Consider the following 10,850-nt stretch of genomic DNA (forward strand, 5'->3'; position numbering starts at 1 on the left):
TTGTTGTTGTTGTTGTTGTTGTTTTGCTGTTGTTAATTACAGTACATGGATATTTATTCTATGATTTAAATAGCAGATATTAAATTCAATATTTTCTTTTTCTTCTATTATTATTATTATTATTGTTATTATTATTACTGTTGTTGTTGTTGTTGTTGTTGTTATTGTTATTGTTAAACACTAATCATCATCATCATCAGAAGAAGCAGGCTCTTCATCAACATCTCTACTGGTACTGATCTGTACTGGCACTGGGTTATATATTGTTTCATTACTCAACTGGGTTTGTTTTTTTCGGTAAATGACAACTGTATTGTGGGCGTGGTCAAGACATGAGTAGGCGGGGCTAAGGAAGCGCGCACTCCCTAAACAGGCGCTGCGGCAGAGCGCGCGCAGTCCGAGACACTTGATTCCATCAACATCAGCGTGTACAGGACTCATTCTTTTCTCTTTTATCACCTTACCAAGTATTTATACTCTTCTATTTCAAATCTCCCAGGTAGGTATCTTTATTCTGTTTATCCTCAGAATGGAAATATATCACATGTTCGGCTAAAAGTGAAAGTTTTTGTGCTTGTTCATCATTTACAGCCCTGACACAGTGGGAGAAAGTGTAGCAGCTTACAGAAATGCTGTGTTGTTATTTACTGAGACTTAGAAACGTGATTTTTATTTCTTTCTTTGTTTTTTAAACAAAATGCATGCTTGGGCATCCTCCTGTGCTCTTTCAACAAGAGGTCAGATGTCACAGTAGTGTGATGTTCGTTCATTTATGGTATGTGTATTCCAGATCTTCATGAGTTCTATATTTGCTGAGTGGTTCAGCAAAATGATGTTTTCAAATATTCTTGCAAACTGTGTGACTTGAAGCATCATTGTGATGACCCTCCAATCAAATATATTATGGTGTTGAGCGTATATGCCCTTCTTTATTTATTGTTTTTTATTCTTAGACTGAGCCTGGTATATAGGAATAAATAAATATCCTATTAATGTATCCACTGTACTGAGTTTAGACATGTTTTGGTATGCTTTAGTATGTTTAAAACTCATACTAAAGTTTAAAAGTTCATATCACGGAGCTGCCTTAAAAATAAATAAATAAATAAATAAATAAATAACCATAAATCACATGCAAGAAAATCAGAGGGATTTGCAGTACCCAGCAGTTCATTTTCCATTGATTGTTATCTTATTTTCCTTCTGATATTCATTCATCTTATCCTGATTATGATCATCGCATTGATTGGGCTCCTCCGTGACCTGTTAAGATTTTGACAAGTATCTTGATAATGCTGAAATGATACGCATGTCAGTGCACAGTGTGTACTGTGAAAGACACTCGCATGATTAAGATGCCTGTAATTATCCAATCAACCGTGGATCAATCTTGTGGCAACAGCACAACACATAAAATCATGCAGATACAGGTCAGAAATTTCAATTAATGTTCACATCAAAAATCAGAATGGGGAAACAATGGGATCTCGGTGACTTAGACCGCGGCATGTCGGATAGGAATTTAAAACTATAGCTGATCTCCTGGGATTGTCACACACAAGCGTCTCTAGAGTTTACACGGAATATATTCAGCGAGAGGCAGCTCTGAAGCTGGAAACACCTTTTTGATAAGTGTGGTCGGTGAAGAACAGCCAGACTGGTTCACGCTGACGATGACTCAAATGACCACTATTTTCAATCATACTGAGCAGAACACACAATATGTCGAACTTTTAGGTAGATGGGCTAAAAGACCACTTGTAGTGCCACTCCAGTTAGCCAAGAATAGAAATCTGAGGCTACATGCTCACCAAAACGGGACCCTTGAAGATCAGATTGGTCTTTTCTTCAACTGTCCACTTTCGACGAGGCTGATTGGCTGATTGGATAATTACATGAATGTACAGGTGTACAAGTATTCCTAATAAAGTGGGCGGTGAGTCTATATATAGAAAATCCATAACAATACTTACAGTCTGAGTGCACGTCGATTATTCTTAGTTGTATTTTTAGTGTTTCGATATCTCTCCTTCTCCCTTTCATATTTGTATGTATTTTTTCTCGTCAGGTTTGCTCCTCTCAACCCATAGAAGAAGAATCTGAGAGAGACAAAGCTGATATGGGTGAAGGGACATTGGAGCTACCCACAGTGTACATGATTTTAGATCTCCTCCCTGACATTAACATGACCAACAGTACCAGATTCACAGAGGAGATCCTGTTCTCTCTGTACTTCCAGCACTCGCTGGGCATGGCTGCAGTGTTCGTCCTGGCCTATCTGTTCATCTTCCTGCTCTGTATGATCGGTAACAGTGTGGTGTGTCTCATAGTCCTGAGGAACCGGCACATGTGGACAGTCACTAATATCTTCATCCTGAACCTTTCCATCAGTGACCTGCTTGTGGGCATCTTCTGCATTCCCACCACTCTGGTGGACAATCTCATAACAGGCAAGTGTATTATTGGAAGGACTGGAAGGAGAACTAACTCTAGTGTCTCTAGTCGCATTTGTACAGATGCATTTATTTATTTATTTGTCAAGCGCCCAGTTTAGTGAGACAGAATCCAATGCAAGTATAGAACTTTTGAAAGAGCTGATGTTGATGCAAGTGCTGCAGAATGAAAGTTTCCAGAAACGAGTGCGAGATAACTGTAGGACGAACAGCTGTACAGTCACAATGAAGGAGCTACTGTTAAACATAAATGATTAGGTTAAGGGCTAGTACAGCGGAGTGCTACAAATGCTAGTCACAATGCCTATAAACGATGCGATCCTGCAAGCTGATGAAGAGTATTTTGTAATAACGTGGCAAGTAACACACATAAACGGGGTCCACAAAGGGTTTTCAACACCTAGCTCTTGAAGACATGTGGAAAGAGAGTCTCCCTTAATCTTTGTCTGAAATCAATTTGGTTACGTATGTGGCCTTGTAACCACGGGCGTGTCTGCAGATATCATCCCCACGACTGGTTCCAGGGAAGGATCCCCAGGTACCCTAGGGGACATGTTTTTTTTGTACCTTTCATGAGGGTCTTTAAGATTGCTCTTTGTCTGACCTCTCCACTCAGATCTGTTCAGTAGGAGGTGGTGCTAATGTTCCCATTGACGTACACAAGCCCCCCCCTAAGGAGGGAGATATACCTGCAGTAGACATTTCATACCATGGTACAGTGGGTAGCGCTGCTGCCTCACATATCCAGAGTCCCCGGTTTTATCCCGAGCGTGGGTTACCTTCTGTGTGGTGTTTCCATGTTCTCCCTACCTTAACATGGGTTTCATATACTGTAGGTTCTCCAGTTTCTTACCACCTTCCCCGAAGTATGCGTGAACGTGTTGGTTGTGTGTGTGCACGGTCTCCGGATCCAGTGCAACCCTGACCAAGCTAAAGGGGTTACTGAAGATGACGAGAATCTAGTGCCTGATATGAAGGAAACGCAATGGTGCTTGTGAAAACTCTTTTCATTTTCTTGAGATAAAGTGACATTATGTACCCTGAAGTGTGAAAAAGCAGGAGTGAAAAGAGTAATTATTTTCCCTCTTCCGTTAACTCTCAACGTTTTTGTCATTGGACAGGCTGGCCATTCAGTAACATAATATGCAAGCTGAGCGGCCTTGTGCAAGGAATGTCTGTCTGTGCGTCCGTCTTCACACTGGTGGCCATCTCAGTGGACAGGTAACTATCAAACTGTCATTTTTTTTCTCACCACGAGTGAGAGCCATGAGAGACTGGGTATGACATTTTCAACACTTACCTCTAATAGTTTCTCATTCTTGATCGATGCACCGTTTAGCATGATGGCAGAAGCTGTAAGAGAAAGTTCTACCAAAATGCATTTGATAAGTGTGTATAAGTAATATAAGTGTTCCTGACCATACTGTAATCTATAATTTTTAAATTATTCGACCAAAGTTGATACACTTTAATTAATACAACCTAACCTTTTTCTTTTGTTTGTTTAAAAAAGGTTTTAAAAAATGCATATAGGCCAATGTTAATACATAGATAAAACGACTTTGGAGAACGGCCCAAAAGCATCTACATTTTTACCCTCATCAAGAAAACTTAAATTAACTTCTTTTTTTTTAATTTTTTTTTTTATGCTGTGTGTGAACCTTAGGTAATGCCTCCTGGATAAAGATCTCGCAGGAAGGGTTATTATAAGAGTATCAAATATATACGTAAGATAATTTGTTTACATTTTTTCTTGATGCGGAGGCTTTTAATCACTAAATCTAAAACACAAGGCTCAATCGTATTCCAAAAAAAAAAACAGGCAGGGATCAGGAACGGTTAAACAGTCCAACAGGCAAGCAAGACAGAAGGGTAACCCAAAACATAAATCCAAAAACACAGGAAAAAGGTCATAACAGGACGCAATACTTAAATCAGCTCGACAAACGCTCGGTAAGACAGGTCAACCGGCAATACTTCGCAGCGTGTCTAATGAAGCACGTGGCTTATAAACCTACACACAGGAAATGGCTGTGGAAGGAATGGAGTGGATGAGTGGGTCTCTGAGTGTGGCCTTACACTTGGTCACGGCACAATATTATATATGTTACTTCATAGTGTTAATATTTTCATTATAATTATAAAACAATAAAAAAAAATAGTACAAATGAAAAAAAAAAATCTTAAACAGAATTGTTTCAATAAAGTTGTATAAATAAAGCTATTTCATTAACATTTGTCTAGATTTTTTGTTGTTGTTGTTGTTTGTTTGTTTATTTATTTAACTCTGAACTGGCAAATAGGACATGATGGAGTTATAGACAGACCATGATTTCAAAGAGACATGTTAATGACTTAAATAGATCATTTCTTTATCTTTAACAACGTTAATCCCCGTCTCTGGTCTTGTTCGAGCTACGGTACAGCCAAACACTCGTGACACTATTTTAGTCGAGAATATGGTCTGAGAGAACCAGACATGAAATGCCTGATTTCTTTTCAAATGTATTTGCGCTAACAAAAACAGAACACTACTAAAACACAGAACCAGGACCGACAGGCTGCTTAAATAAATCACTAAAATCCTCTGACAAGTTCCACTACTGCATAATTAGTGTTATTTCATCTGAAACATACAATGGAGGGCGGAAGAAAAGGATATTTTCTATAATAAAAAAATAATTTACCATGCACTGCATTTGCCAAATTTAATCATAACATATAAGTTGCGTCCACAGTTCCAGTCATTACCACACTTTATATTTAAATATATTAAATATTAAGTCCTTCAAGAGTTTTATTGTTATTTAAGGACTAGTTTACGATACTAAAAAAGAGCAGTCAGTGTAGTGTAGGCCCTATGGAGTAGTGTAGGCCCTATAGAGTAGTGTAGGCCCTATAGAGTAGTGTAGGCCCTATAGAGTAGTGTAGGCCCTATGGAGTAGTGTAGGCCCTATGGAGTAGTGTAGGTCCTATGGAGTAGTGTAGGCCCTATGGAGTAGTGTAGGCCCTATGGAGTAGTGTAGGCCCTATAGAGTAGTGTAGGTCCTATAGAGTAGTGTAGGCCCTATGGAGTAGTGTAGGCCCTATGGAGTAGTGTAGGTCCTATAGAGTAGTGTAGGCCCTATGGAGTAGTGTAGGCCCTATAGAGTAGTGTAGGTCCTATAGAGTAGTGTAGGCCCTATGGAGTAGTGTAGGCCCTATGGAGTAGTGTAGGCCCTATGGAGTAGTGTAGGCCTATGGAGTAGTGTAGGCCCTATGGAGTAGTGTAGGCCCTATGGAGTAGTGTAGGCCCTATAGAGTAGTGTAGGCCCTATGGAGTAGTGTAGGCCCTATGGAGTAGTGTAGGTCCTATAGAGTAGTGTAGGCCCTATGGAGTAGTGTAGGCCCTATGGAGTAGTGTAGGCCCTATAGAGTAGTGTAGGTCCTATAGAGTAGTGTAGGCCCTATGGAGTAGTGTAGGCCTATGGACTAGTGTAGGCCCTATGGAGTAGTGTAGGCCCTATGGAGTAGTGTAGGCCTATGGAGTAGTGTAGGCCCTATGGAGTAGTGTAGGCCCTATGGAGTAGTGTAGGCCCTATGGAGAATACAGTTTGTATTTGTGCATGAGGTTTCAGGAGGACCTGAGACCAGAGTTTGGAGATTTTCCTGCTTAACAACACCTGATTCAACACACTACGTACTGTAATTAGCAGGTTTAGTAGGGTAGTCAGCTAAATGTGAATGCCAGAATTTTTTGTCGATTGAAAACAGTACAAAAAAGAAGCCTTTAAAGGATATATTTCATGAAAGTGTTGCTTTTAAATGTGCTTTAAATATGCAAATATTTGAAAACTCCTTTTGTAAAGGACATATCTATAAAAATGATTCAAAATGAAACTTCTACTGAATAGATACGAAAGGGTTTTAGTATTTGTCAAATTTGTGAGAAACTATAAAAATGAATGTATAACTGATTCGAGTTTTTCTTTTTTCCCCACTTCTTTGTTGCAACCCAAGGTTTCGCTGTGTAGTTTACCCCTTTAAACCCAAACTAACGCTTTTTGTGGCAAAGGCAATCATTGGGATGATATGGCTGTTGGCTCTGGTCATAATGTTCCCCTCGGTCCTGATGTTGACCGTCCAGCAAGAACGAAGCCACTTTATGGTTCAAGATGACAATTACAACCTGACGTATCCTCTTTATTCTTGCTATGAGACCTGGCCTGAGCCTGAGATGCGGAAAGTGTACACCACAGTGCTGTTTGCCCATATTTACCTGATTCCCCTCATTCTTATCCTCCTTATGTATGGCTGCATTGGAGCTAAACTGTACTCGACCACCTTCCTGGTCAAGGTGAAGCAACCTGACGGTACTCCTCAAGGGAAGTCACCTGTTTCGCACAGGAAGATCAAAGTCATCAAAATGCTCACTGTTGTGGCCCTTCTCTTCATGCTGTCCTGGCTGCCTCTGTGGACCTTGATGCTGCTGACTGACTATGCACGTCCTGAAGGAGACCAACTGGATCTTCTGACAGGTTACATCTTTCCTGTCTCCCATTGGCTGGCCTTCTCCAACTCTAGTGTCAATCCCATCATCTATGGCTACTACAACAAAAATTTCAGGCACGGATTTCAGGCCGCCTGGACGCATCGACCATCCTGCTGCTTGGACGGGTCTTCACAGGCCCGTCTCAGGAGGGTTAAGAGGGGCAACAAGACTTGCTCCCACTTGGACAAAGCTTTCAGTTCCAACGCTCTGAACCTGGGAGTAAGAAACAAAATCTACACTGACAATGACCTAACAGGTTGTGTGTGTCTGGAGATGGAACACAGGAGAGTGTTTGGAGAAACGAGATGCTCAGGGGCAGAAGGGGGAAACCGAGGAACAGCGATCAAAAGAGAGCTTCTGGAAGACATCAAGAGGATTTCTCCAACGGGACCTACAGTGTACCAGGCCTGGGAACTTTGAGCGGTCCGCCTCAAAGCGAGGCACATGGTCATAATGGATGCTGAACATCAGGTTTCTATGAGCAAAGTTACTCCTAGCGATGATGGAGGAAAGGAATGTAAATTAAATTGAAATGCAACATAAGCAAAAAAAAAAAAAAAAAAAAAAAAAAACAAGCAGCAAATTGCTTGTATTATTAAGACGACCTTTGTATACAAGTCTCATACTGGTAAAGTATATAGCAGACCAGGCCTAACATGCCTGGATGCAGATCATTTATCACATAATTTACCAGTCGGGTAACAGAAAATAAACTCATGGATAAATGGAATTGTGTATTTGCATCATGGGTCTCACAACCCATTTTTCATTCCTATAGTGCTATAAATAGTGTGATAATGTTAGTTTTACGCATAATGAATGTCCAATCTTTGATTACATAAGAACAAAATGAATGTATTTACTTTCAAATGAGAAAAATATGCTTCCCACCAGACTCATTATTCATGGGTGGCGCTTCATCAGCTTCGGTAGCAAGCCTTGCACTTTTCCTGCTTTGCTCTGGTTTTCCCTTCTCTCATGCATCAGAAAACCATTAGCAAATGTAAACATTGGTGTGTTTTTTTGGCCTGGTTAAGATAATGAAAGCTATGTTGATAACAGTAATGACAGGTCTAACTGCAGTAATTACAGATCTGTTCAATACAATTTACAGGCCTGTTCACACTAACGACAGGTCTAAACACAGTATTCACAGGACTAGTTGCAGTAATGACAGGTCTAATCACAGTATTGACAGGTCTAGTCACTATAATGACAGGTCTGTGTGCAGTAATGACAGGTCTAATCACAGTATTGACAGGTCTAGTCGCTGTAATGACAGGTCTAATCACAGTAATGACAGGTCTAATCACTGTAATGACAGGTCTAGTCACTGTAATGACAGGTCTGATTACAGAACTGACAGGTCTAATCACAGTATTGACAGATATAATCACAGTATTGACAGGTCTAGTCATTGTAATGACAGGTCTGTGTACAGTAATGACAGGTCTAATCACAGTATTGACAGGTCTAGTCGCTGTAATGACAGGTCTAATCACAGTAATGACAGGTCTAATCACTGTAATGACAGGTCTAGTCACTGTAATGACAGGTCTGATTACAGAACTGACAGGTCTAATCACAGTATTGACAGGTCTAGTCGCTGTAATGACAGGTCTAATCACAGTAATGACAGGTCTAGTCACAGTAATAACAGGTCTAATCACTGTAATGACAGGTCTAGTCACTGTAATGACAGGTCTAATCACTGTAATGACAGGTCTAGTCACTATAATGACAGGTCCCATCACAGTATTGACAAGTCTAGTCACTGTAATGACAGGTCTGATTACAGAACTGACAGGTCTAATCACAGTATTGACAGGTCTAGTCACTGTAATGACAGGTCTGATTACAGAACTGACAGGTCTAATCACAGTATTGACAGGTCTAGTAGCAGTAATGACAAGTCTAATAACAGTTTTGACAGGTCTATTTACAGTAATGATAGGTCTAATCACAGTATTGACAGGTCTAGTCACTGTAATGACAGGTCTGATTACAGAACTGACAGGTCTAATCACAGTATTGACAGGACTAGTAGCAGTAATGACAGGTCTATTTACAGTAATGATAGGTCTAATCGCAGTAATGACAGGCGAAATTGCATTAATGACAGGTCTGTTCAATACAAATTAAATAATCTAATACAAATAGATGGGCTATGAGGTGTGTGAGATAATGTGCATTCTTGTGGCATATATTGGAGCTCATGAAAATTCATGACACTCCCACCAAAATGTCCACATTGCTAGAAGACATCAAAAGCCCTGAATGTCTGGCATCCAAAAGGATGCCATGGGTCTTCCATGAAAGTCCCATAAACATCCATTTAGACCTGAGTGTATAATAGAATGCCATGTAAACTCTATATCAAATGAATGATTTAAAGTCTTTAGAAATCAGACTATATTCCAATGTTTCATTTATAAAAATATAACTGCATCGTGAGCGATTATTCACTATGAAATCCCATTAAAATCCGATACTCTTTTATTTATTCATCTTCAGCAAGCACTTTGTCCTGCTCAGGGTTGGAAGATCTGGAGCCTGTTCTGGGAGTGCTGTGTGAGAGGCAGGACTTCACCCTGGGACTGACACCAAGCCTTCTCACACCTATAGGGGCAATTTATCGTAGCTTTTCAGGAGGTGACAATTAGCCAGCGAATCTAGAGAAAACACACTCACACACATGGGAAACTCCACACAGACAGCAACCTGAGTCACACTATCCAGCATTCAAGGTGTGTGTGTTGATTCACAATGGGGTTCCAACTGAATAGCCACTGAAACATTTCACGGAGAATTTTCCAGAAGGGAAAATTTGGAATTGAGCACTAAGGTTGGTAATGTGAACACAGGTCTGAAATGGAAAGATCAGCGTCTGATGGGAAAATAGGTATTTATTTTAATAGTTATACTTTTTTTGCCACTCTATATTCTGTATGAATTTGGGAACTGAAGTTCAAGGGCAAAGGTCTTAGCTCTACAATTAGATTGCTCCATCGACTTGCTACGTGGAACTGCTTGTTTGTTGCAGAAGTTTTATTTTCCATTATGGCTTGCACCACTGGCTGTTGTCTTGCAATTAGATGTTTCCATGCTCATTGTGGGTTGCCAATTGGTGTTGGCTGGACATTATTCAACATTCCGCTCAGCTCAGTGGTGTTTTCACTGCTTTTGCATCAGCTGCATGGTGTATAAATCACATCATGATGTTCCAGAGGCTGTTACCTCACCTGATTACGGTGTTGTGTCATATTTTGTACCTACACAGTGTTTTCCTGATTGCTATGAAGCACGGAAAGGTAATTTTTGTACCACACCTTGACTTGACACCTCCAACGTGGGAAGTATCGCCCAGCTTGTCCACCAACGCTGTCAATGTGGACCCATTAAGCATACCCCTGACTATGAAGAATAGGGTTGAAACGTTCTCCTTGGACTGTGGAGGGGGGATTAATATTAATTGGACAAGCCACAGTCACATATTGCTTAGGAACGTTCAGATAGGATTCATCTTTGTTGAAGTTTAAAGTCGCAGTGTGCTGGAAGAATGCACGAGCAAGATAAAAGGCGTGTCCTTATTATCCAACAAGCTGTGTGAGATGTGCTAATACGAAAAGAAAAAAATCACTTTATTTTCAATTTTTTTTTAAATGGTTTGTTTGGTTTCATTTTTAATAACAATATTGTGATAGCAGACTTCATTTGGAATGTTTCATGGTGATTTAACACGCATTGTATATAATACTAGAGGGATAATAATTGATACCATTTTCGATTCAGATTGGCCAGACGGCGTTGATTCGTTTTCTCTGACAGTATTTCTGGTTGCAAGATTTATATTAATATACTCGTTC

At 40.1% G+C, this 10,850-nt stretch overlaps 1 protein-coding gene across 1 annotated transcript; it reads left to right on the top strand.

Annotated features, from left to right (window-relative positions):
• The first annotated feature begins 2,064 nt into the window (after nt 1-2,064).
• npffr1l3 (neuropeptide FF receptor 1 like 3) lies at nt 2,065-7,735 on the top strand. The gene is made up of 3 exons (XM_053646255.1): nt 2,065-2,450; nt 3,575-3,674; nt 6,453-7,735. Exons 1-3 carry the CDS (start codon nt 2,120-2,122, stop codon nt 7,402-7,404), a joined length of 1,383 nt encoding a protein of 460 aa, XP_053502230.1. The 5' UTR covers nt 2,065-2,119; the 3' UTR covers nt 7,405-7,735.
• Nucleotides 7,736-10,850: the final 3,115 nt, after the last annotated feature.

The sequence above is a fragment of the Ictalurus furcatus genome, chromosome 16 (assembly GCF_023375685.1).
Source record: "Ictalurus furcatus strain D&B chromosome 16, Billie_1.0, whole genome shotgun sequence".
NCBI classification, from domain to species: Eukaryota; Metazoa; Chordata; class Actinopteri; order Siluriformes; family Ictaluridae; genus Ictalurus; species Ictalurus furcatus.

Coding starts and splice junctions, on each gene's coding strand:
- npffr1l3 (XM_053646255.1), top strand. CDS start 2,120: ATGGGTGAAGGGACATTGGAGCTACCCACAGTGTACATGATTTTAGAT. Junction 2,451..3,574: donor GGTGGACAATCTCATAACAG/GCAAGTGTATTA, acceptor GTCATTGGACAG/GCTGGCCATTCAGTAACATA. Junction 3,675..6,452: donor GTGGCCATCTCAGTGGACAG/GTAACTATCAAA, acceptor TTGCAACCCAAG/GTTTCGCTGTGTAGTTTACC.